Source organism: Gopherus flavomarginatus, chromosome 4 (genome assembly GCF_025201925.1).
Source record: "Gopherus flavomarginatus isolate rGopFla2 chromosome 4, rGopFla2.mat.asm, whole genome shotgun sequence".
In the NCBI taxonomy this organism is placed as follows: Eukaryota; Metazoa; Chordata; order Testudines; family Testudinidae; genus Gopherus; species Gopherus flavomarginatus.
This window is the reverse complement of record NC_066620.1, coordinates 134280807-134308389: the sequence shown is the minus strand read 5'-3', so window position 1 is coordinate 134308389 and position 27583 is coordinate 134280807. Positions and strand designations below refer to the sequence as shown.

Sequence of the window (27583 nt, the reverse complement as noted above, 5' to 3'; positions counted from 1 at the left end):
TTCCCCTCCCTACTGCTGCCTGTCAGAGCTTCTCGGGGGATATTACAGGGGCTTCAGCCTGGAGCTCAAAGCACAAAGTCATCCAGTGTAATGAACTTATGGAAACCTTTCCCTTTTTGTGCCATTCACTTTGTGAGAGCCAGAGACTGCCTCCTCTGACGCTTCTCCCCCCCCCCCTATTATTTTCCAGGCTGTGATCTCTCCTAGCTGCACTGAGGCACTTAGCACAGAATCCAGCTCACAAATCCTATCTTCTCCTTTCATTGCTGCTGGTATTATTTTTCTTCTGGGACAATAATAGCGAGCCTCTGTCTAAACCGTTTGAGTTCTCCTCGGCTCCGGGAAGGATTTTCTTGCAGCACCAACAAACCGCAGCAAACTTGTCTCTGTCTCAAGAAACCTTCCCAAGAAGCTGCCAGAGCTGGGAAGAGACGCGAGGATGTGTCGATTCCCAACGGGCAAGGACTTCTGACTGCTTGGGAAACACCTGTCACTGAGAGAGAAAACCGAGAAAGGGGAGAATAGAGATCTCCCCAAAGCAGCAAGACTTTAGCCAGAGTTAGCGATTTCCAAAGGGATTCAAGCATGAGCAAGCCGGCAGGATCAACAAGTGGGTAATATGTGGTGCAGGTTGCTAACTGCCTTTAGAAGAACTGCCCAGCCTGGGTGTTTTGCAAGAGCATGTTCTATTTCCATCTGTAGCTTCAGTTAATACACAGTCAGGCCCCAGATGGGATTTGGGGAGTTTGGGACAAGTTCTCGCAAAATGCTGGGTTTGTCATTTCCAACAGCTTGTTTTGATCGTACAGCTCTCTAATGAAATCTTGCTCCACTGTTGATGTCGAGCATGTTTGACATGCAGTTATACGTGCAGCGCGTTAGTTATATTCCACTTGGAGGTGAGCATTTGTATGGAGGTCTGCGTGATTTTGTGGGGGGGGGGTGTTTGGTTTTAAAACAGCATTAAAGAGCTGAAACGTGCTGCTTCTCTCATGGGATTCACTCAACCTTTTTCTGCAGGACAATATTTTTATTTTTAAAAAGGGGTTTAAAACTCAGATCATTAAATTACACCGAATCGCATAAGCAACTCTGTTGAAAGAGGATTTAAATGCAATACTTTGCACACCATTTCCAGTCATACCAAATAATCCTGCAAAGAGGAAAGCAGAAACAACTTAAAAGTCACATTTCCCTTAATCCTAAATCCGTGTACCTCATAACTGGGGAATGTAAAGTATGACTAACCGCTCTTGCGAAGAGCGGCTCAATCGGTCTAATCCCAGCTGGCACTTTTGGAGTTTATAATATGGATGAAGTCAGTAACAAAAGAAAAAAAATACGCAATCCAATTTAATGTGTGACAAGTGACTGACTGGACATTTATATGCCTTGCGATTTAATAGCATGTGTCGAGCGGGGTCATGGTGGTATGGTGCAATTTAAATAGGAGTCTGAGAAGTGGGTGTACACGTGAGTTTCTGACAATATGTACATAACTGCTACCTTCATGCTCCTGCGTGTACATCTAACTCACATATGATGCTTATCTTTGCCTCTAGCGTCTATTATTTTGCCCCCTGATTCTCCTTTGTCCCTTGGAGGTTTGAATCCATCCAGGGAGAAGCCGCTGTTTTTGCTAGCTGCCTAGCTATTCTTGTTCGGAGTTTTGCCGTTGTTGCTTCCATTAATACTGTCTTGAATGTAGGGGTTTCTTTTGGAAAAGCGAGCGGGTGAAGTTGATTTCTATGTACAGGGAGTTGCGTTAAGTATTTTCCTACGGATAAATTAAGGCTTTTTTTTTCTCCCTAAGGAACTTGATTTGTCACTAACAAAAGCCGAGCCAAAAAAAAAATGAAGATGTAAGGACTTGATCTTGCATTTCTCCCACACCCAAAACTCCCGCTGAAGTCCACATCCATGGGGAACTGGGTAGCAAAGGATGAGGGAGCGAAAGCAGCAAATTAAATAGTTTCCTGGCATATTTGTTTAAAGATAAGGATAAAATAAAACGGGGAGAGGGGTGCAGGAAGAAAAAGCCCCGTGTCCCTAAATACGTTTGAAGGGACAGAAAACATTTTGGGGGAGAGAAAACCCAACGCATCTAGAAGCTTAGTTCTGGACCGGCTGCCCCAGCGTTCTGTGCTTTTCACATTACTTTTCTCATTTCTGACACTGTGAAATCAATAGCGCTTTGACTTCTGGCTCCGATATTCCCTGGAGCCCATTCAAATAAAGCTTATTACTTACTGAGTTTTCCTCCCGCGAGAGCTGGCGGCACTGATGGCCGTTTGAAATAGATTTGTTCCCAGCTGCGTCCCTCCCCACCAGCTCCTTTCCCAAAATCGGGCCAGATATTCTGTTTCCTCTCTCCGTTTTGGGGAGCAGGGAAGCAAACTACATTTTAGTTAAAATATAGGGCTATTTCTGTGGCCTTGATTCGCTTCGTGAAGCGCGGGACCATTGCATGGGGAACGGGTGGCATGTCCTATATACGCACACGATGGTGGTTGTTGGTAAAGAAGGAAAAGGTGGGGAGAGAGCATCCCATGGTTTCAGGAAACCAACCATAATATTGTAACTGATGTGGTTAAAGGTTTGACAGGCGCCCACGCGGTTTCTTGGCCCTTTTTTTCCAGTTGGTCTAATTTATAAGATTTTATCCAAGGGACAAGTTATAATTTAGAGAGCTCGGGAGAGATAGTGAGACAGCTAAGGAGAAATCTGCTAACTGTCCCCGAAGGGATGGGTGTTACCGTCTGCTGGAGCCACTAAAGGACTACGGTCTGCGGCTGAAGACCTGAGGCAGGCTCAGACCGTGGTGACAGAATAGCCCGGGGAGCTGCAGGCACGAGGTTTGTTTTGGGGTTTTTTTGTTTTGTTTGTTTGTTGTTTTTGTTTTTTTGCCGTGGCTTTTCTTCTTGGCCTGAGTTTGCAGTGTGGATCTTGCTCTACTTCTCCTCCAGTGAGTGTATAGTTATGTCAAACGTGATCTCTGCCTGGGTGGCAACAAGATCCCATCCCGCAGTCCCTCAAACCCAGACTAACTTCTTTCAACAGCCTCTGATGGTAATTACAGTAATCGAAGCTGCCATATATCTTTAAGCAATTATGACACACAAAAAGCTGCAAAGGACCCCCTGTCGAGGGATGTTAAAAAACGGTTTCCCAGATCAACAAAATTCAATTTTCTTAACGCTGGACTTCAGAGACCAAGCTCTGCTTCGTCAAAAGAGGGCTCTTTTAAACAGGAGGAATCAGTTATCTCATGACCCCGTGTCAGGTTAACATTTCTCTCTCGCTCGCTATTTTTTTCTTTCATATTTGTTCTGCCTAAAAAATTTCTCATAACAACAGCCACGTCTACAATAGTCTGAGGGGCTCACACTCGCTAAAGATGCTGATTAGTCGGAGGAGAGTCAGAATAATTGCAAAAGTGATCAGATGAGACGGACACAGCTGGGATTGGGAGAAGAAGAAAGTTTAGTTAGGTCTTGAATGGAGGGTGGGGAAATCGACGGATAGAATTATATTTTACATGAATGACTATACATCTGGCTGCAATTTGCATCACCACACGCCTTTTTTATAATTTAGAGCGGCAAATGCTGAATCTAGCATTATTTTATTAGCTCTAGGTCTAGAGGAGTTAAAATATCATTTTATCTTCTCTAGATCTGGTGAAATAAAATACAAAATAGAAACCGCAACCTAGTAAAACTACCTTTCACACTAAATAAAAGTCCCTTTCTAATGTTATACATATACTGCTACCGATAAGAATTACTTATTTTCAAAAAAGAGAATAACCGCACTCCTTAATTTCACTGGTTCACTGCCTTGCTGTGGTTGAAAACAAAGTTAGGGTTTATTTGGAGCGGGAAGCGACGATTTATCTGCAAGCTCCAGCCGGGGGGAAGAAAGTCTGGGATCTGCATAGCTAAAATCAAACTCCAAAGTGCCTGTGCACTCTGCATTTCGTTTGGCCGTGACATTACATACAAGGAGATGGCACAGATGCATGTATAATTTCACTGTCTTTTCGTGTGTGTGTGTGTGTGTGTGTGTGAGAGAGAGAGAGAGAGAGAGAGAGAGAGTGTCTATCGGTGGATGCTGAAGCTGAAGGCGGTGGGGGTAGTCGAGTCCTCGCCCCTGTTGGCATTGTGTGATATCCGAATTCCCAGGCTACTCTTTTTGACGGGTCACTGGTGACCCAATAGGCAGGTGGCAAGGAGGGCTTGTAATTACACAATTCCAGAAATCATTCCTTGTCCCTAAACCCTCCTCCTACCTGCAGATTCAGAGGCACAATTTACGTTACAGGCTTTAGGGGGAGAGGTGCGGGGGGGGTGGCTTTCCTAGCTGGATTTATTAATTGCGTAAAAGTTTTCTCTTCTTTAACCCCTCTACCCTCCCTCCTTAGCCCCCTCCCTTCCCAGTCCCTAACCTAATCCCCATTCCTCTAGCAGTGTTGTATATAGCAGCTGTCGAGTTTCATTTAGGGGAGAAGCTGGCAGCTTGTGCTGATTGGAGGCAGTCAAACGAGTTTCAATGGGGAAAATCATTAAGTTAACACTTTATCTAATGTCCCTATTGTCTACCAGGAGGCATTGTTTCAGAGCCTCCGGATAAACATGTCTGAAAGCATCCCGGGCTCCTAAATTCTCTAGGGAGCAGAAGAGACTTCTCTGAATCCAGCTCCCAACCCCTTCCCCCATCCCTCTTCCACCCCAACCCCTCCACCATACTAAAGACACTCTTACTGAGCTAATTCAAAGCAAAGCAAATTGCTATAAACCAAATCGACCAGGTTTTTCATACCCAGGTTTTGTGAGAGAGCTGCACCTTTGGCTTGTGTTACTTCGGGGAGTGGGGGGAAGGAGACTGTTTGAACGGATGCTAACAAAAAGAAAAGAAAAGAGCTGCTCGGTTTTGTGGTGTGTTCATTGAAATGGGGTTTAATAAGCTCTATAAATTTTCTATGACTCGGTGCATTTGCAATTACAGTAAAAGTCGCTGAAAAGTAAACATAATTCAGACTGATATATAGATAGAAAGAAACAAACCAGGCATTTCAAATATGTTTGGCAGTACATAAACTGCATTTTCCCACAGTTAATGCAGAAAGTTTTGCTTAAATGTTAGGGTAATGGGAATCACATCCAAGTTAATGGCGGGAACAAACCCAGCTGGAAGCTATTTTTGCGACTTGGTTCTCTCCACTCCCTACCCACAGAACGTAGCTTTCTCCCTGTTTGGAGAACACTACGGATCCAGCAAAAACTTTTTTGCTATTGCTGCTGCTGTAATGTTTCGTTGCAAAAATGGGTCTTGGCCATTATAGAAGATTCAAATAAATGTAGCGGTGCATGAATAATTCTCATTGTAGAAAACTGACACTTGCTCAAGGAAAAGAAGGTTGCCTATAAAATCACTTCATTATTTGCTTTTATCGCAGCTCTGGTGCTAATCCCTTCAGAGGTCAGATTGCTTAGTTCTCTCTCTCCCTCTCCCCCTTCCCCCTCTGCCTCTGCTTTTTCAGGTCGTATATTAGACATCCCTTGTAAAGTGTGTGGGGACCGCAGCTCCGGCAAGCACTATGGGGTTTACGCTTGCGATGGATGCTCAGGATTTTTCAAACGGAGCATCAGGAGGAACAGGACGTACGTCTGCAAATCTGGAAATCAGGTACTAGTAACAGCACCGGCTCATTCCCCTTCCACTTCCAAAGAGTTATGTATTGTACTGTCGCTCTGGACTTCCCCTCTGTCATGCCGAAATATGGATCAAAATCTAATATGCTTCCTGCCAACTGGATGTCATCCCAGCCTAATACATTCTGGAAATGGGGGCGGGGGGAGATACTAGATTTTGTCTGTAATAGATTTAAGCAGCTCGGAACGTTTGCTAAACATTTTAAGGATATTCACATTTTAACAGAACGTTTAATGCAAGCTTCTTCCGGACACGTATTATAATGGAATAGGAGTCAGCTTCCTGGGGGGATTTAAACAGGAAATCAAAAATCAGAGCTCATGCTTCAGGACATGCTGTGGTCAGGAAGAAATGCCTTCCCCTATCGACTGCATTGTGGAGGAGTTTCGCCAGATATACTGGCCACCGAACGGTCTCTGAAGCATTAGGTATTGGATTGAGGTAGGATAACGGATTTCATGGACCAAGAATCTGATTCCACAGGTCAGATCTTTCCTCTCAAAGCAAGAGGATTTCAAAATTAGAGTAAATTGTTATGTGTCAATTAACATAATGTATATAAGCATTAGGTTGGGCAGTTTTCCAGGGCCAATGCCCCAGTCTCCACGTGTTCAGATTACTCTCTGGTTGTGCGCATATGATATGTGGAAGTGTCTAGGTACATAACAACTCCGTTCAGCAGCACAGAGACAAAATAGATTCAAACGATAAACCAATTTACCTTAACGACAGTGACATAAATTGGTGTGGCCTTCTCTTGCTACAGGTTCTGTTTGTCCTCGCTACATCACGGTGCGGGTCAGACCCACTCTGTGTACTCCTACCGAGCTTATTGAAGCAGAAGAGAGGGCAGAGACTGGCAAATATTTTAAGACAATGTTCTGACATAAACTTAGCTATTAAAACATAACCAAGTCGGAGAACACTCAACCCCCCAGCTTTTGATTTCTGTCTCTCCTACCGCTAGCCCCCCTTCATTAAAATAAAAGCGCAGTTATGGAGAGGGAGGGGGGTGAATGGAGGGTTGATGAGTTCAAGCCAAGCCAATACCATAGTTACAGGGAAGATTTCTTGAAAACAAAACTCCCCCTCCCCTGCGCCCACCCATCTCACTAGAAAAGACGTTTGTACAAACTTTTGAACAAGCTTCTCTCGCTAGAGTTTCTTTTCCAGGTCACTATGAAACTTAGGACGGTAACAATTGCAGCTCCCACCGACTATCTAATAAATGCCTATAATAATAAAAGAGACAAGGCGGGTGAAGTAGTATCTTTTACTGGACCGACTTCTGTTAGTGCAAGAGATAGGCTTTCAAGCTCCGCAGAGCTCTTCTTCAGAACAGTGCAGCTCCAAAGCTTGTCTTTTTCACCAACAGAAGTTGGCCTGATAAAAGATATGACCTCACCCACCTTGTGATCTCTAATTTCCTGGGACCAAAAGGCTACACCAACGCTGCAAATATATGATAATAAAGGCAATTAGTAGATTCAAGTAGAGGGTTAATTGCCTGTGTGGTAAATAGAATAAGGAGTGGTGGAAAATAATCTGACGGCATTTACTATCATACTTGAAGGATTAGCGCTAGGAAAATGAATCGAGGTTTCCCCTTTCCGGAGTATTTGAACTCTTCACTCACTGCAGAAAATAATTTTCACTTTACACCGTGCTCCTTGTCTCCTGTGTGTGTTTACAAACACGATCCTGCAGTCCTGTCTCAGGCGACTTCCCACCGATTTCACTGTGGGAAGAACAGCAGTGAATCAACATACAACTATATAGTGCACCCACAAGGGTGCTGTGTAACTTGTGGCACCTCCACTCACCCTCACACATTTAAAGATCGGCTAATATGTAACAGTAAAAAGGGGAAAGGCTGTCAAGTCAAAAGGCGGATGGCAAAGAGAATATTGAAATAAATTGGTCCGACAGTATCAGCTTTCTACTTCTACACAATAGAACCGTGCAGGGAGAGTAAATCGATTTTTCCGAAGCAGCTACAAGTCATCCTTACTCATATCGATATTGCCTTAGGTGTCCTCTGCTTCTGTTCAGTGGATAGTGTCGGAAGGTGTTTTAGGTGGGAAGCTCTTTTGTTTGAGTGCACTTTGAACAGCTAGAGAAGAGAGAGCGTCTATCCGGGGCCGAACCTGAAGTCTGTGGGTATTTCGCACCCTACTGCAGTGGACGCTGGAGACCCCCCATAAGAGTCCGGAATAAGTTTCGCTTTGCAACCTGACTTCTGTGAAAGGTATCAGAGGGGTAGCCGTGTTAGTCTGGATCTGTAAAAGCAGCAAAGAGTCCTGTGGCACCTTGTAGACTAACAGACGTTTTGGAGCATGAGCTTTCGTGGGTGAATACCCACTTCCTCAGATGCAAGGCGAGTTTCCATTGACCGACGAGGAATGTAAATTCTGCAGGGTCTCTGCAGGTGCGAACTGGTTTCCAGCTCATACCGCAAGTCAGAACTGCAGAGTTACAGCCAAATTGTTTCTGAACAATTAACACCAACAATTTATACCAGGCCCCCACCTCTCTGAGAAGGGGGTTTCCTTCATTGTCGTATCTCTCAGGGCACCGGAGGCGTGAGGGTATGGCAGTATAACCACACATGGTGTCTGGAGTTAGTACCACAGGATAAGGGGCAGACTGAAAAAATGACCATTAGCTTTTGCTTGCATAAGTCAAGTTATCTGAGGCTCCGGGGCTAAATGAACATAGCCGATGCTAGAGTATAAACACAGACACAGACAGACAGACAGACAGACACACACACACACACACAGTGTGTCGGGTTCAGGACCTCTTTTTTAGGATTCTGAAATCTGTCACCAGCATTTACATTTATTTACAAAATCCACCCACCCCCGTCTTGTCCCATCTTCTTAAGGTCTCCATGTACGCTACCTCAGTATCGGCTGAATTTTGACTCTGTGGCTGAATATTTCTGGCTTACTGAGCCGAGGGCTGCACGTGACTTTCTGGGACTGTGCTTGTCTCTAAGTCTATACTACTCCTCTTAGGACAGGGGCCTGGGGAGCTCTGTTGTTCCGGGGCGCAGCTGGAGCCTCTGGGGGTGGGGAGCTGTCTAAGGTGCTGAAACAGATTTGTCCATAACCACCTGCCCACTCATTTGTTAGGGGCCAAATCCTGTTCGTCTTACTCCAGTAGCTCCATTGGGTCAGATGCTAATCTTACTTACACCGGTGGAAATCCTTGGTAACTCCATTTGGAGTCACTGTAGAGTGACTCCGGTTTTCCCCTCTAAGTGACTGAGACCAGATTCTGCTTTATTGATTTCACCCGGGCTGCCTCCAGGAATGAGGCCAACAGGATTTGGTCCCTTACACCTCGTTACACCCTACATACACACCAGTATAACCCTCGATATAGTACCCCAGGAAGGAACCGCTCTGTGACTAGATCGGATTCATGGACTCGCACCCGCCAAAAGAGCCCTTTCTTTTGTTCCTCACCGGGACGCTTCGGCACATGTATAGTCTCCCCTTCATTTGTCTGTTTCTGTAGAAGTAACTCCTTTCTGAAGCGAATAAATCCTGCAAACCCAAACGATTCTACCTCCTAGCTAGCCTTGTCCTCTCCAACTACAGACTGCGCTGACCAAGGGTCCAAGTCTGAGCTGCTTGCTCAGGCCAAACTCCTATTTGGCGTAGCTGGGAGTTTCGCCCAAGTAAGGACCGTGCACACAGGTGACCCAGGGAAAGTTACGCAGTGTAAATACACAAGGCCATACGGTGGCATCCGGTTAAAAGCAGAACTCCTCACTGGTTTCGGGCTGCTGTTCCGCTTGGAAAATCGTTGGCACCATACATCCCTCCCTTCACAAATCCTTCCTAGGCGGACCACAGGCAGAAAGGGCACAAGCCACGTGCTAAGGGTGTGTGTGTGTGGGGGGGGGGGTAATCCCTAATGCTGTGATCACTGCAGGTTCTTAGCTGCCCCGCCTTTCGCTCGTCAGTTTCCCACCCCATACCTTGTGCAAGCCCATCTCTTAACGAAAGGAGTTTCTCTGTTTTAGGGAGGTTGCCCCGTGGATAAAACACACAGGAACCAATGCAGGGCGTGTCGACTGAAGAAATGCTTGGAAGTCAACATGAACAAAGACGGTATTTGCACATCCTTTTACCCTTCTCCTTTTGGCTGAGTAGTATGAACCATGCATCGCATGTATGGAAAAAACGCACCGTAATGCAACTACCTGGAACCCACGGCCCGTAATATTTCCTCCCAGCTGCCCTCTACCTGTCGGCAAAATTCCCTCTTTCCTTCCCCCGTGCCAGGCTCAGCTCAATGACCCCTTCCTGCCAATGAGCAATTAACGCCCAGCCCCGGCACCGACGCTTCCCGCCTGACCCAAAACAACACCGCCACTGCCTTTAGCCCTCCTGCCCCCACACCCAAAAGGAGCCGATTCCTTCCCATCGGAACAGTCTGTTATTTAACTATATACAATAGACCCAAAGCCAGTGCCGGGCAAATTGTTTGCTTTGATGACAAAAGCAACTAACACAGTGAAACAAGTGCAATGAAACCACCAATTAATTAATGTATTTCAGCCAAATCCAGCCCTTGGCGTGGATCCATTCGAGTTCGCGGAGCTATGCCAGGGATGGATTTGACCCATAGTGTCCAGATCCAACGTTTGGTAAGGAGCTGCAGGATTTTTGTGCGGGGAACAGAAATGTCATAGAGCTCCGAGTAATACTGACCCAGTTATTCCACACCCCTAAGCTTTGATCAGGTTAGACACAATCCAGTCCCTTGTTTTAATGTCTCAGATAAAATAATAGTAATTACTAATAATTAATAATAATAAAGGTCGTTCTATTGAACAATTGAACGAAGTGTAGGCAATGGGTGAATCCCTCAGCTTATTGAAGGCGAGGGGAGTTTTGCCACTGCCATCATTGGAGACAGGAATCCCTTGCTTTATTCAGAGAATTAAGACCCTTGCTGTTAAAATTAGCCCTTCGCCTTAGCTTTTCTGAAATGCAACTATTAATAATAGAATTAAGAATCACTTAAACTCTCAATTAAAGTCGTCACTTGGAAGCCGCGTGGTCTCGCACAGGTCAGCAAACTGTGAGCTGTAAAATTTCCCTATACAATAAACAATATGATGAGCCACAAACGTCTTTGTGGAGGAAACAGTAGCCAGAAACAATGACGATTTTTTCAAGTGATAATTCACCAGCAGTCAGCCTGGCTTGGCATTCATTCAATATACTCGTGTGCAACCGTCCACTGTCTTCTAGTGCCCAACACATCTTTTAACACATTTCGGTCCGAAACAAGGAAAGTGAAATCCTGGCTCCCGGGATGTCCCGGGCAAAGCTCCGCTTAACCTCGATGGGGTCAGGATTTCATACTTGTTTTATTAGCACGTGGCTGTACGTTGAAGATGCCGAGATAGAGAGATTTCCTGATGCACTTGCCACAGTTACTGACATAAATCTTCTCAACTTGAATCCGATTCCGATCCTATGGAGACCAGCAACAGAGTTTAACCGGGCAAACACTCCAAGTGACTCATTAGGCTGAAACTCTCATCGAGTCTTGACCATTTCCTATTATAATTCTGAATTAAACTTGTTTAATTTTTGGTGGTTTTTTGGTTTGTTTTTGTTTTTTTCTGTTGGACGGGTTCTAATGCCTGCCAGAGTTAGTCTGGAAAGTATTGTGTTGTCACTGCTGACTAGGGTTGCCAACCCTTCAGGATGGCCCTGGAGCCTCCAGGAATTAAAGATTAATCTTTAATTAAATATTATGTCATGTGATGAAACCTCCAGGAACACATCCAACCAAAATTGGCAAACCTATTGCTGATGGGACAGGCAAATATTTCCTTGCAGATTCACTAGAGCTAGCCCATAAAACCCCAGGCAATAAAATTTAGGCAAGGCTAATGCATCGCTGAGTCCAGATTACAAAACTGAACCTGTATTTCAGACACTTCCTGGGGAATAGCACAATCAAAGTTGTGGAATATTGTGACCTAGTAAAACAGGACTTTAGCGTCCTACTGATTTGCTCCTCAACATAATATGACCCAGTAACTACTTACTACGCTACCCCACAAAGAACCCCGCAGCAATCCTAAACTAGACGTCGCAGGAAAAGAAAATCAGGGCTATAAAATGCCTATTGCCACTAAATGAATAATATTGTCATGCTGAAGAGATGGCTACTACTTCTATAAATGAAATCCAGACAAACTTTCAGATAACTATTTTAATTGGTTTTTGGGAAAAAATCTGGATGTTCATGCTGCATTTTAAGGCCAACCATCTAATATTAGGCACTGAAAGTAATGATATGGTATGCAATATCATGCACTTAATTCTGCATGCACCATTAAATAACCGAGGACAATGAAGTATAGTAAGTCAGTGAGGCCCTGTTCCAAAGTCCTTTGCAGTTAATGGGAGTCTTTCCATTGATTTCAATGGGCTTTGGGATCAGACCGCAACCGGGTAATGCATTCACTCAATGAGCCCTTTATTCCTAGCTGTGCAACACGAAAGAGGTCCAAGGACATCCACAATAAGGAAGCAAGTCGCGCTGTATTTCAGAGGACACAAGGAAGAAAATGGAGCTACACCACACTTCCCTTCAGCAGCTTTACCTGCTCCTGCCTTCTTTACTGCTGTCACGCAGCTGGAACCCCACAATCTAGAGCTGGCTGCTGTATCTACGACCCCTGAGCGGCAGACGTTGGTGGGCCTGGCACAACCAACTCCAAAGGTCAGAGCTGCCTTCTGTGTTCTAATCGGGGCACTGTGAGAGTGTTCAGAGATTATGGCCAAAATATTAGAACCTGAAATCAGGGGTTGGCAAGTCTTGTTTTAGAGCTGGGGTTGTTACGTGTCTCCAGAGAGTGTGTTTGTGTGAGATCCAGTCATTTCTATAGCAGAATACAAATCTGGACCCGCTACTATGAAGTGTAAATGCTCCTGTTGATTTTAAGGAGAATTTTGTTTGAATAAGAACTTTATGATTGGCCCCCTCAATACTTAAAAAACTATTTTGGTGGCGAGTAAAAGAATACTTGTCTGTAAGTTAAAATAATTCTTGCTATATGGAGATAAATACACACCAATCCATTTTAGACAGAAGCACACACCATTTGTGAGCTGTTATAGTATATGTATACATGTGCATTCCCTGGAAAGACCTACATACAGGGGAACAGTTCATAGACACTGCCACCTGCAGACTACCCGCCAACCTACACGTTTCAATCATGGACACAGTACTATTAAAATAACCCAAGATTGGAGAATCATTGACTTTCTGAACAATAAAAGGCCCAGCTCCGTAATGATTGAGCCCATAATGCTCTGTAATGTACTAAGCAACTTATCGCAGCCTATTCAAATATCTAGTAATTTATATTTTTATTTCTGGACTTTGACATTTAATAAGCAGCATAGGAAATTGCTGTCATAAACTTGGTGGATGAGGCTTATCTATGAGTTATTTAAATTGATAACTTAAATATTTTCATGCTTTCCTTTCCAAAATATTCATAAGTACATTTGTATTTAGAGTAACAAATGACAGAAAAATTGTTGTAAATCAAACTGGTTTATTGCTTGGTGAAACCCACTTGCTTGTAACAATCATATTTCTATTTTTAAAAATGTAAATACAAAAATATTAAACCAGAAATTATTTAGAAGGAAAATGCATTTTACTCTGTGCTTTCTGGAAACCACTTAAGCAGATGTTTAAATCTAATTGAATTCAATGAGACTTAAGCATCTGACTAAGGCTAAGCATGTGCTTATGTGCTTTGAGGAATAGGAATAAACTGCTGAATCTGGGTGTGAATTAAGGGTAACAATATAAAATATTGATTCAAAAAATTATATTGCTCTAGAAAGCAGAGAACGCTGAATAAAGTAATGAGACAGGGACCTGGAATCAAGCTACATTTTTAATAGCTTTCTTCTATTGTTAGAATTCATGTCTGCCATACTGTGATCTTATGCTTATATGATCCCATTCATCCCCATGGATAGCAAAGCAAATAACCTGCTTTATAAAGGGCCCACAGAAGCCAACAGAAGTTTTGCTCTTAATTTCAGTGGGTGCAGGACGGGATTGCTTCAGTTATCTATATACAGGAATGACTAGTGAAGTGCAGGCATATCTGAGGTGAAGAATAAAGAGGGCAGGGCTTAGCAGCCAGCGGTCTCACTCCTGGTTTTTGTTTTATGTTTATGTCCCTGAAAGCTCATGTTTCAGAGTTTCAGCCAGCCACCTGCAGAGGATTCTCCCTCTTCCTTGCCCCAATGTATACTGTTGTTTGTTTGTTTGGGTGGTTTAGTTTTGTAGTTTATTTTATTTTTTGTTTTCATCTCCTTCCTCTGAAGCATCAGAGATGCTTATGGCTGGAGATGGGATATTGACGGGGTGGATCAGAACTCAGAAGTGGCAAAGAGCATTCTCTCTCTCAGGTTCTTGGCTGACTAGTTCTTGCTCACATGCTCAGGGGGCTGGTTCTTGTTCACATGCTCAGGGTCTAATGGGTCACCATATGCTGGGTTAGGAAGGAATTTTTATAAGTTGAGAAGGTTAGACTGGCAGTGATCTTGGGAGGGGTGGGTTACCTTCCTCTGCAACATGTGCATGTGGGTCACTTGCCAGGATTATCTGGGAATATCTCACTTAATCATTTCCCTACCCTTGCAGGGGCCTCAGGCACTGCTGCATCTCAGTCCCTCCTGTTCTCTGCCCGTGGCGCATAATAGTCTAGTCTTCTGGAGGCTGTGATATTTTGGTCTCATGTTAGTTGCTGGGTTTACTGCATGAGTGATGGCCTGGGATAAACAGGAGGTGAAAAGATGATCTGGTGGTTCCTTCTGACCTTAAACTCTATGGATATCTCAGTCACTTTTTATTATTATTCCTTGTTTTACTTTTTATATTAGTATCCACATGAAGTCAATGGTACACCTATGTACCTCTATGAAGTGGCCACTGAATCTGTTTGTGAATCTGCCGCCAGGCTTCTCTTTATGAGCATCAAATGGGCCAAGAGCGTTCCAGCCTTTTCCACTCTGTCCTTACAAGATCAGGTAAGACTTATATAATGAGTAATTGTCCTTAGCCTCACAACCATATTAAAGATGGTTCACAAAATTCAAATCTAGATCAGATTTTTCACCCCCCAAAGGAATTGGCCCCCGTAGTTTTTGATCTGGCCCATCTCTAAAATAATATATTGTTTTAACAGCAATTTTCATCAGTCTGAAATGGATATTTTATAGTGAAACTCAGATAGGAAATAGATATTGCTATAAGACAAATATTATGAGAGGCAGTATGTTGCAGAACACTGGGCTGGAAGTCAGGAGACCAGGGATGAAATCCTGGCCCCTCTGAAGTCAATGGCAAAGCTCGCACTGACTTAAATAGGGCTAAAAGTTCACCTTTAAGATCTATTCCTGGCTCTTCCCTTAACATTCTGTCTGAGCTTTTGCAACTAATTTAATGGCTGTGTGCCTCAGTTTCTCCAATTGCAAACTGAGTATACTGGTATTTATTCTCCTTTGTAAAGTGCTTTGAACTCTCTGGATGAAAAGTGCACTCTCAGTAAACATTTTTACTATTTAATCTCAACTAGTGTACACTGGCCAGATGGGTCTCTGTGTCACACTGACTTGAATGAAGTTATTCCACATTTACACTGATCTGACTCAGAGCAGAATTCAGCCTACTCTTTTTTTCCCTCCTAATTAAAATCCTCCTTAATTTGTCTTGTTTTCCTCTGTAACAACTTGCCTTTGCCTCAAGTGATTTGTGAGTGAACCATAGTAACTAAAGCAATTTTGTAATGACTTGATTTATTTAATATAATGCATTAATTCTGAAAAGTAATCAGACAATAATAAAAGGAAAAAACTACACAAAGCCCTAACCACAAAAATGTATCTAATATTTTGATATCAGTGTGTTTAATTTTGCAATACAATAACTAGAAAGAAAAAAGTCATATCTTAAATATTACAACTAATCATATTAGTCTGTGGTATGTTAGTGTAAGTACATAAACAAATGCATATTGTGAGCAAAAAAAGATTGTGAGGATGACAGAGTTTTCTACCTAAATACTTATCACATGTAGCACAAAAAGACATTTGCTTAGACAAACGGAACGGTCCTTTTTCTAGAGCTAGTCCCAAATTTTGAGAGCCCTTTTGTGAGGTTAGATATGTGGGGCCTCATTCACCTCCCTCTATGTATTGTCACCAGCAAATCAGGTATCTATAGAGTGACCAGATAGCAAGTGTGAAAAATCAGGACAGGGTGGAGGGTAATAGGCAACTATATAAGATAAAGTCCCAAATATCGGGATTGTCCCTATAAAACCGGGACATCTGGTCATCCTAGGTATATACATTCAGGGCCACTGGATGAGTGGGATCTTAAAGAGGCAGCAGAGCTGGCATAAGCCAAAGGCTTAACAGTCAACAGGAAACAACTGACAGGAAGATAACAGGAGTGGGCCCAGTTCATCAGTTACTCCTGTGGATCGGGAAGCTGGATCAGGCTTATGAAGGAGCTGCAGAATCAGACCTAGAGTGTACTTTATTACACAGACATCATGGGAAATGGCTTTGCTTTGAAAACTACTTTCATTTCAAAGAAAACAATCTCTGTCATAATGCCACAACCACCAAATTCAGCCATGGACTATTCACATCAACAGCAGTTGCATCCACCTAGGCCAGGGCTCAATTTGGTCTAATATGTAAAAATTCCCCAAGAGATCATCCCCCCAGGAGGAATGGGGTGAAGGGAGTGGGAAGGAGGAAACATTTTTCAAGAGAGAGGCCCATCAATACAGTAGAAATGGCTAATGCACATTCCATTTCATTGAACTTTTCCCATTAAACTCCTCACAGAAATCAGTTTATCCGGTCATCTTAAATGAGCCAACGGCGTAGCTTACATTTGAAATGAAAGGCAAGTGTTAGTGAATTGTGACATCAATTGAATCTGTTTTAAAGTTCTAACAACATCAACTTCACCATTCTTCCCTCCAGGTTGTAAAGATGGGTCTGAGCTGTAAAGTTTAGACCTGGATCCAAATTTCAGAGAGGTTCAGATATGGAACTATGGTTTGAACCTCTCTCTCTAGCATGATTCCTCAGCTTCCTCTCACATTCAGGAGAATCTCAAAGGAAATAACTCTTGTTTTAATAGCCTTATTCCATTGTTAGAGAATCAGACAGATGAGCCTTACAATAGTACTACTGTTCAATTTAATTTGATTGTAGTACAGATAAAAATGTCTGCATTTCCTCTGCATGTCTTTTGACATCTAGCTGAAGAGTCTAAATCTTTTCCTAGGATCTGCTTTTGTTTTGGGCACCTCTAGAAAAATTAAAACATTACAATTCTATGACTGTCACTTTTCCGTCTTGAAAAATGTGGAACCCCATCTGCTGACAAAACACAAGTAATCAATAGTAGGTTATCCTTATAGATTGTGCCTGATTCTGAAACAGAAGTAGGTTCTTTAGAAAACCTGGGATTTTCTAATTCTTTTGAAGAATGAAGGCTATTTATAAACCCTCACTAAGGTCAGCACGAGCTATTCCAACTGGAGGCTTTAAAGACGTATTAATAGGAATGAGGAGAGCCTTAGTGGTGTTGGAGGAGAAAGTTCCTTTAATTTCTAAAGTCTTCTGACTTTAACTGCATCTTGTTGATATAAATATAGGAATCATTGTTCATTGCTGTCTGCATAAACAAGTCACAAAAAGTTTTACAAAAGCCAATTAATGCTTAAGAATCAGTTTATTTATACCACACAGAAAGCCGCATATCTAAATGAAATATCAGTTCTCTATAAGGCACAAGGAATGGCTGGTTAGTAGTCTTCAGTGTAATGTAAGTTCTGTTTCTCTCACCAGAAATCTGAGATGGATATGGTACTTCAGATAATTTCATATCACTGAGCAGTTTCTGTTACTATAAAAGCCAATGCAATTAATTAAAACCCATATTATGTGCAGACACACACATTTACATTTCAGTCACAATTTCTTTATTAGAGTTGAATAAAAGTTCTGCAAAGTCTAAGCAGATGTGCAGAAAGGTAACTGTGATGTCATGATGGTCATAGTTCTGGAATGCAGTGGTGGTGTGGCCATGTTGGTCCCAGGATATTAAAGGGACAAAGTGAGTGAGGTAATATATTTTACTTGACCTAAAAAGGTATTACCTCATCTACAGTGCTTAATTTGTGCCAGGGCTGAGCCCTGGTACCTCTAGGCTTGGCAGGTCATAGCCCTGGCACCTCTGGGCTTGCGGCATCAGTTATGAATGTAAAAAAATTGATTGAGCCCCAGCATCTCTTTCAGTACAAATTAAGTACTGCTCACCCACCTTGTCTCTCTAGTAGCGCTGTAATGACTTTTGACTCTGGGAGAGCTCTCTCTGAATCTAATTAAAACAATATGGCTTAAAACACTGGGTATTAAAAATTAGAACTTAGATAAGAAATTTCCAATTGTTGGATGATTTCAGTGCAACTGAAATGCATCTCTTTAAATTCAGAGGTATAAGAATAACAAAATTCTATTGAAAGGATTCTATTTTATAAAGGGACATCATTATACTCAACAGTTCCAAAATGTATTCTTCCCTTGTTCCCAGTATACCCTACATCTCCAGAATCCATGTAGTGTTTTCTCAGCAAAATCTTTGACCAACACTATAAGTCTAAGTGTGTGTTATCCTGAGTCTTGAGAATGGGACCTCTTCTCTTTTCCTGCCAACTGCATAACACCATTAAAACTTCTTTGCAACTGCTACTGAAGTCTTAGGGTGACAGTAGCAGCCACAGGCCCTTGTGTGATGCCTCCCTTCTTTGTAGGGGTTTTGGGTAATGTATCATCATAATCATAAAGCCACCAGCCAATCCTTCCTGAGCCTAGTCCTGCTCTGCTCACAAACTCACCTCCACCTTGTTGTGGACCACAAAGAGGCATCGAGTCCCAACTGTGTGCGCTCTCTGTGGTGTGCCCCTCAAACCATGCCATGGAACTGATGAGATTCAGCTGGGTATAGGGCCCCTCTATGTCCATGCAAAGGAGGTAGGCTAAGCCAAAGCGTCACATGTGCACTTAAATTATTCTTTGCTGGCTTTGCCACTGTAAATCCTAAGGACCCTAATTTTCCTCTCATGCCTACCAGTGTATTTGTCCTTAAATCAATAGGATTGCCTCAGTGAAAACAGAAAAGGGAACTGGGCACAGAGTCCGCTACTCAGCCCTCACAAGGAAAAAAAATCTACAAAAACAAATGAGGGTGGAAAGATTATGGAGAGCAAACAATAGCACTGGTTGCAACATCTGGATCCAAATCAGAGAGGCGCCAACCTCCACAGGTGTTTGGCTGTGGAGTTGGGGTTCGTCCCTTGTTGAAGAGGGACAATCCAAGATGTTTGGACCCTGATTCGAACTTCCCTAAAGTTCAGTGACATTCTAGGGTTTGGATTTGTGACTCACTCTAAAGTAACCAGATTTCTGTGTCCAGCTTTCAAGGGCTCTTTTCAGCAAAAGTAGGAAAACAAATAAGATTTTAATATACCTTGATATTGTCTTTTAACCGACCATAGATTTGTTTAACCAACTGTGGATTCAATGTAAAGGAGAGCATGCCTGTCATTGTGTAGTAGTGCTTTGAATGGACACTCTATCCAAAGGTACCAGTTCAGGCCACCACTTAGTAATCCACTCATTTCACAAATCACATGTTTTCAGGGTAAAAAAGTCTAATAGTACAGAAATTATTAAAAGAACGATCTGGCATCCATTCTGCTCTCAATACACATGTCTATTGACACTGAGGAGGAGAAGAGAGCACTTATTGAGCAAGCCTGCTTTTGAAAAATATGAGTAGATATTTATGAAGAGTGTAAGCTCTTTGGGGCAGGGATTGTCTCTCTCCCTCTTTATGTTTGCACAGCACCTAGCACAATGGGCCGTGAGTGTGGGTGGGGACTTTAGGTTCTCAAGTAATACAAATAATTAATACTAGTAATATTTCTTCCAGGGATATTCTTATCCATATACACCTCATCAAAAAGATAAAGGAAGAGCTAAAATATTCAGAGGGGAAAATACAAAAGCGGACATTTAAAGCAGTTTTTAAAATAACAGAAATTTACATATTGAAAATGTTTATAATCTATAAATTATACACCATGTTATATTGTACATCTATTGTATGGCAGCTGATGCTTTTGGAAGATGCTTGGAGAGAACTGTTTGTTCTAGGAATAGCACAATGGGCCATTCCAGTTGATGCTAACACTCTACTGGCTGTATCTGGTAAGAATTGCACAATTTAATGACTTTGTTATAGAAATTACCATAAAAATACATTACTGAAAAAAGAACAACATGTAAAGAATAACAAATTCCCGCTGAACAATAGAGCGTACCTGTCATTTATAAATCTATATTTAAATGCAAATAATGTTGTTTTGTTGTATTCATGACTGCTTGCATTGTCATTTAAATGCAAATTACTGTGTTTGTTATCATCCAAGAGAAGATTTTATATTAACTTTCATACAATATAGTCAGTTTACATGGAATCGGATATCTAAGAGTGACAATTGAATAGATATTGATAGAGGATTGTGTCAGAAATCGATATACATTAATGCAAATGCCTTAATAAAGAGTATTTTTTCATATGTTTCTATTCTAGGCATGAATGGTGACAATACAGATTCTCAGAAGCTGAATAAAATTATTTCAGAAATACAGGCTTTACAGGAGGTTGTGGCTAGATTTAGACAACTTCGGCTAGATGCTACTGAATTTGCCTGTCTCAAATGCATTGTCACTTTTAAAGCTGGTAAGCAGAAATAATCTCTTGTTTTTCGATAGCTAGCCATTTCGCTGGTTAGCTACTTCAAAGTCTATACTGTCATTTTAAAACAGATGTGATAACATCAGCTAATTGGTTTTCTGCTGTTGAATTCTGATAGGCAGTGTTACACTTTAAATATTAAAAATTAAATGTTTAAAAATGCATTTTTATTTTTACATTAAATCTTAAATATTTTGACCTTCTTAAGAGTCCGCCTGACTAGTTACTGATCTGCTTTCCAGTACCTACACACAGTGGTTCTGAACTGAGAAGTTTTCGAAATGCTGCCGCCATTGCAGCTCTTCAAGATGAAGCTCAGCTCACTCTGAACAGTTACATCCACACCAGGTGATCAATATTTTCTTTGAATACTTTTTTCAAACACTCTGGGTGAAATCCTGACTTCGGTGAAGTCAATGGCAAAACGTCCATTGAGTTCAGTGGAGCCGGGATTTCATACCATCTTCACAGTGACTGTATGCCTATAGTAGAACTTGGGTTATCCAAACGGAATGGGGAACATGGAATGTATTCAAATAAGTGGGAAAATGAAAAAAAGGGAGTTTTTCATGGTATGACACACCTAAAAAGGAACATAATACATTTAGAAAACTGGAGATTTTGCATGTCTTTTACTGTATTTAATAGCAACAACAAACATCACATACAGTGCTTTAAATTTTAGAATCTCAAAATCTTTTATTGTATTATTCCCATTTTTCACATAAGGAAATGGAGGCAGTGACTTGTCCAAGACCATAGAGTGAGTCATGGCAGAGCTGGAAATAGAAAAACTCAGATCTTGTGACTCCTAGCTCAGTGCCATCTTACCCAGGATGATGAAAATAATAGTTTATATGGAAAACCTCATTTCAATCTTGTTCAGTATAAAATATATGAGATACAGAAACCTTTTGCACCAACTATAAAAGCTGTAGTCGCCACCTTGTGAAACTAACAAGGGTGAAACCGGGAATGTGTGAAATGTATTATGCAGAAAACCACTGTTATTCTCATTATGTGAGCAGTTGTCTTAATGTGACCACACTTTAGAGCACCATGCTTTGAATACTTTTTAAAACTATCCTCCAGCCCTGAACCACAAGGGTTAGGAGGACTACTGCCAAAGCAACTCACTAGGCAATTGGGTGGGGAAGAAAGGAGACAGAGAGGAAGGGTGTGCTTTGCATCTCATTCAATAGTGACTCCTCCAGTCATTTCAGGAGCTATGGGTGATGGAGCTCTGAAAGGCATGTTGTCCAGTCCTTAGCTAGAAATAAATTGGCTGTTATGCAAGGCCTGGAGCAGGGGGAACTTGAGTAGAGGCACCAGATTGGGGGAGAAGGGAGAATCCTCAGGGTTCCATCGTGGACATGGAGGTGAACCCAAAAAAAAAAAAAAAAAAAAAAAAGAGGTCTAACCTCCAGTCGGTGCATCTCCATTTACCCATTCTTTTGTCACCTACCCTCATCTGTCCCTTCCAAAATGTCAGCTTGAAATATTAATTGAACTTTTTAGCCAGATTCTATCTAGTGTCATAGATCAGATGTACTTCCCTCAATATCACCAAACTGCCTCTTCTTAAATGAGTATTCTGAAAAGGGACAACACTTAGACTCAATGCTTTCAACCTGGGCCTCCTCCCACTTTTGTAACCTTGAATTTTAAAGGTTGTCAATTAATGTTAAATCACTAAAGCTAAGAATATAATAAACCAAACTTAGTCTTCAGGTTCAAGCCTCAAGGTCACTTAGACAATTTAATTTAGTAGAGGACCCTAGATGACACTTTGAATTATAGAACCAAACTTTTTTAAAAGAGAAAAATGATTAGTTAAGCAAACAGGCATACAATTACCATTTACACAATACTACAATTATACTCACATTCAAAGATGGAATGGTGTATCAATAGACGATCAGTCCACTGACAACCAGATAAAGTACAGCCTTATCTTATAAACTAATAGTACCCTTTTGGTGTTAGCTGGAGCGTCATCCAATTTAAAAGGCTATTACTTACATAACCCATGATAATACTAATTAACATTAAACCTATCCATTACCTTAGTCACATTTCCTTCACCTCTACATTGGCTCTTCACATTACACATTATTTAAATTAACATTTGCACCAATGTTCTTTCCATGCTAATGGTGTTCATAGCATTTTAGTAAAACATTCCTAATTCTCAAAAATGCTAATTAAAAACCATTCCAAAACCAGTTCTAACCAAAACACAGCACAATATAACCCTAGGTCACGTCCTTGCTAACTTCAATTTTCCCATCTTACTGTCTAACTTTTACTCACACTAACAAACTCAATTTCCCATACTCCTCTATACTTAGCCTAATTAAAGCCAAAGCCTAATTTCTCTTTATTTCTTGACCTAACCCATTTTATAGGCTACAACTTCCACCAGCAACTTTTCTCCTATGGCACAATGAAACTCTGTACAATAAGGGTGAAGCCTGCCTGTGTGGGAGACAGGGCTCTCTCACGGGCCAACACAAGACCGTCGTACAAACTTTCCCAAAAACTAAGGACCATCACAAATCTCATCACCTTCCGCTCCATGCACTAGGCACATCTTTGACCTTGCCTTCTCTAACATAAACACATAGCAACATGTCTGTGTGTGTATATGTTATGTATCATTTAAATATAAAATCCAAAACAAAATACTCCATTGCACACACTTCTCCCCAGTGAGAAGATGAGAGAACACACACATACCATGACAAACATTAGTCATATTGCTTAACACACACAAATACTATGGTGATGAGCATGGTATAAGAACCTATATAGAATAAAATAAAATAAAATCTCCAGTAGAGGATGTAATTCAGTGATCTGAGAGTTACATGTGTGAAGCCAGATGACAATGTATTCCTAGGGAAACACCCCCGGCATCAGCACCAAATACTACTATAACTAGCCTTGAAAGGATTAGGTTTTTAATCAATAAATATCAGTAAATATCCATTTCACTGTACACACACAAACCGATGAAAAAATATTTCCATTGATAATAATCAACATTTACACATAGGCAAAAGTAAGAACAATGCTGCTTGAGAACTTATCAAAGTTTGACTTTCGGGATGTTTACTTTGTATGTTGACCCCAGCTCTCAGAATTCCATCCAACTGTGAAAATTTAAGTATATAAAAATAAAAAATGCTTACAAATAAACATTAATATAATCAATTGAAATTGTAGGGGAAAAATGAATCCTGCCAAGCCTAGCTATAACCTAAACTGAAGTTCCACCACCATCTGCATTTATTTTGCAAATCTAAGGACATTTAAAAAATTGCCTTCTCTTAAAAACTATGTTCACTGGCAGAAATCTTTGATGTCCTTTGTTTAGACTATAGATAGAATCCTTCACTGCAGATGTGAGCAAACAAAAATACCAGCCAGTTCTGTCCAGTACATACTAAAAAACGAAAAAGCAGCAGCTGTGTGGCATGCTCTTCCCACTCCCATTGAAGCCCCTTCACATGAATAATGTGCCATTGGAGCTCAATGGGAGATAGGGTTACATGGCCAGCTAGTGGGAGAAGCCAGGAAGCGGCTGCTTTACATGACATGGTCCTCTTTCCAAACTCAGCTTTCCCACTGGTAAACGCTCTGGAAGTCCTCTAACTTACACCAGTTTTACACCAGTATAACTATTTACATTAGTGATTTACACTGATGTGAAAGGAGAATACCGCCTTGTGAGAACCAACAAGTGGGTTGTGAGAACAGGCATGAACTGAGGATCTACAGTCTCATGGTTCCAGAGTGATCCATGTTTCTGAGGTAAACATAAGGCACAGAGCAGTGGAACAATAGAGAGAGGCTGCCTGTCAGCATAGATGCCAAAGCAATATGTACTACAGACTAGATAGATAGTACTTTTCCACTGGTATTTGTACAAAAATGGAATGCTGAGTTCTGCACCACAAGGGTAAAAAGCAGTGAATGACTATGCACTGTAAATAAATCTGGCAGTCTAAATAAAGGCAGCAATTAGGAACAGCATAATTCTCCACCACAAGTTTTAGGCATATCAAAGTCTTTGCTACTTTTCTGGAAAGGTGGACATGCAAAAAATATTGTTGGCCGTGTTTGATGGAGCTAGGACCCATCATATGAGGATATTTTCTTTTGTCTATGCAATAACCTTGGAATGTCTTAGAAGTTTCCATTGTACGTTGATATATTTTCATAAAAATGTTGGAAATTTTGTAGGTGAAAGCCTAGCTCCACTGACGTTAATGAGAAAACTCCATTGACTTGAGTCAGGATTTCATCCTGTATTTTTATTATGTGACATGTGAAGAAAGAGGCCTGATTTTGCTCTCATTCTAGTTTTACCCCAGTGCAAGTCCTTTGATTTCAATGGGGTGACTTCTGATTTACATTAGTGAAAGTGATAGAAGATCAGAGAATCAGGCTCCAAATGTTTCTGATAGTGGTCCTGATTCTCCTTTTACTTACAGCAGTGCAAAATCCAGAGTAATGCCTCCAAAGTCAGCCGAGTTACACTGGTGAAAAATCAGCACCAGCAAGATCAGAATCAGGCCCATATTGTTTTCATCTTTAAAAGCTGGGAAGAATTCTGTGGCTAACAAAGATGGAAGATAGCCTTTTATAGATGTATATTTTCAGGGGGAATGAAATGTTGCTTCTCACTCAGAATTTTGTATTCAAAATGTCAATTATTAAAAGTGACACTGCACTCAAACATCTGCAGCATACTGGGTAGATTGAATTCCCAATCCAATAAACCTGGTTTATTTAACATGGGCCAAATTCTTCTGAGTTACACTCAATTCAAGGTTATTGTTTGAGGTGTTAGTCAGGGCAGAGTTTGGCCTTCTATAAGTTATTCATCTGAGAGATCAAACAAAATGGCCAAACTACAAATGTGGAAACAGTGGCCCAAAGCCTGCTTACCTCACTCATGTCAGCATTCCCATTAAAGTCAACATATCTACTTTTGTGAGAAGGCAAATAGGATTTCACCCAGCCAGAACCAAACCCTACAATTTGCTTAATTTTGGTTTTGTTGCTCATTAAGGTAAGTGATTTTGCTGTTTGGAGAAACATATGACACCTCAGTAACATTCTTTGTCATTTTGTATTCTAGGTACCCCACACAACCCTGCCGTTTTGGAAAACTCTTATTGCTTTTGCCAGCTTTACGTTCAATTAGTCCATCTACAATAGAAGAAGTGTTTTTTAAAAAAACCATTGGGAATGTGCCAATTACAAGACTGCTTTCAGATATGTACAAATCCAGTGATATATAAACCACCTTAAAAATAAACAATCAGGATGGACAGTTTGATAAGAACTTATCTATGGAGAATAAGCCTCAACTAACAAAATCTACAGGAAGTATAAGCCTGGGAATGTTTAACTTTTAAATTCATTGAGAAATTTTTAAAAAGTCCCATTAGATATGATTTTGCTGCCTTGAACAGTGATTTAAAGCATGGAGAGAGTGTTTTGCTCTACAGAAAAAGTGAATTGGATGGAATTTGGCTGCTTCTCTTTGTACAGAGCGGTGGCAATTCATTTGTCAGTCATAGTTAAGAAAGACTACGATTCTATCACTTAGCTGGGAAATCTGAGCTAAAAAGAAAGTACTTTAGTTCTTTCATTTGGAACACTGGGTAACCAAACATTGCATCTGTTATAATGCGTCATGAGGTGGCCTTCAGATCTGTTGTTAAAGTAGCTTATATGGTGAATATGTTCATAATATTATAGACAACGTCTAAAACCAGGTTACCAAAACATTGCTTCTGTTGTAATACATCATAATGTGGCCTTCAGAACTGATTTTAAAAGTAGCTTATGCTGGCAGTTACATTTTGGATTCAACAGGACAGGCCTTCCTGTAAAATGAACTGATAAACTTTGATGCAAATCATCAGAATTTCAGTTTGGTTAACATCTCAAAGACAGAAGAGCTTTACACACAACAAAAAAGGAAAAATGAATACTAGTCAAGTAAGAAAGACTAAAACAGCAAAACCAAATAAAATGGAGATGATTGATTCAGTGAGCTGATCGCTGTCCCATTGGCATAGTGCTGAAACCAAAGGCAATGGTGGCCAAACTCTGTGTCAATGAGATGTGCAGAAAGGTGAAATAACTTACAATAGACAACGGAAAAAAACTTAATTATGAAGAAATAAAGATGGTCAATTGATACAATGCTAATAGTCTCCAAGACTCTCCAATGCCTTTTTAGAAAACTTCGGTTTCTAATTAAAGCTTTGATCTCTCTCTCTCTCACACACACACACACACACACACACACACACACACACGTTATAAGCTGCTTATTTGATATAAGACTATACCTATGAAAAATGTAGAAAAAACATTTAAAGATAGCTGCTGTACTTTTCAAATTTTGATTTGTTATTAGGAACTAGCACTGAGAAAAATCAGCACTTGAACTATCATAGAATGAGTAAAACTTTTCTTGTACAAAGTGGATTAACTGATTTGTGAAGTTAAAAAGTTGTACTCATTGTATTTACAAAGAATAAAAATATATTGAATTTAAATTATCTTTACTTTGTTTCTTTCACTTCTCTCCCTTGGGTCCTGGATTAGTTTTCTCAAAGTAAAACTGTACACTGCTTGCCAGAGAACAGAAACATTCTTCAAATATATATCTGCCTAATGCAAGGTTTCTTTAACCTCTCTCTAAAGCAGTGGCATAGACCTCTTCTGGAGTACTGGACTCAATGGACCATGAGTCTAAGCTAGCTGGACAATTCTTATGTTCCTATGTTAAAGTGATTGTTAATAACTAACCAACCAGACAGCTAAAAGGCACTGTTGATGGGATGGAGGAGAACACCACTTTTCCCCACCCCCACCCCAATTAAAATGACTTTTCTTTTAGGTGTGCAATTATATCAGCAAT

General features: G+C 41.0%; 1 protein-coding gene across 2 annotated transcripts; it reads left to right on the top strand.

Moving 5' to 3' along the window:
* NR2E1 (nuclear receptor subfamily 2 group E member 1) lies at positions 1-26947 on the top strand. 2 transcript variants are annotated; one of them, XM_050951416.1, is made up of 9 exons: positions 1-610; positions 5543-5688; positions 9752-9839; positions 12242-12477; positions 14670-14816; positions 19988-20084; positions 20470-20619; positions 20877-20982; positions 25784-26947. In XM_050951416.1, the coding sequence occupies exons 1-9, from the start codon at positions 586-588 to the stop codon at positions 25944-25946; spliced, it is 1158 nt and encodes a 385-aa protein (XP_050807373.1). In that variant the 5' UTR covers positions 1-585; the 3' UTR covers positions 25947-26947. The 2 variants fall into 2 exon arrangements, with proteins under 2 accessions (XP_050807373.1, XP_050807372.1); XM_050951415.1 differs by lacking the exon at positions 1-610 and adding an exon at positions 839-899.
* The last annotated feature ends 636 nt before the right edge of the window (positions 26948-27583 follow it).

Excerpts from the sequence above, each read along its gene's own strand:
- NR2E1 (XM_050951415.1), top strand. The coding sequence starts at position 839 with ATGTCGAGCATGTTTGACATGCAGTTATACGTGCAGCGCGTTAGTTAT. Across the intron at positions 9,840-12,241 it reads AGTCAACATGAACAAAGACG|CTGTGCAACACGAAAGAGGT; the intron begins GTATTTGCACAT and ends CTTTATTCCTAG. Across the intron at positions 20,620-20,876 it reads CATTGTCACTTTTAAAGCTG|TACCTACACACAGTGGTTCT; the intron begins GTAAGCAGAAAT and ends TCTGCTTTCCAG.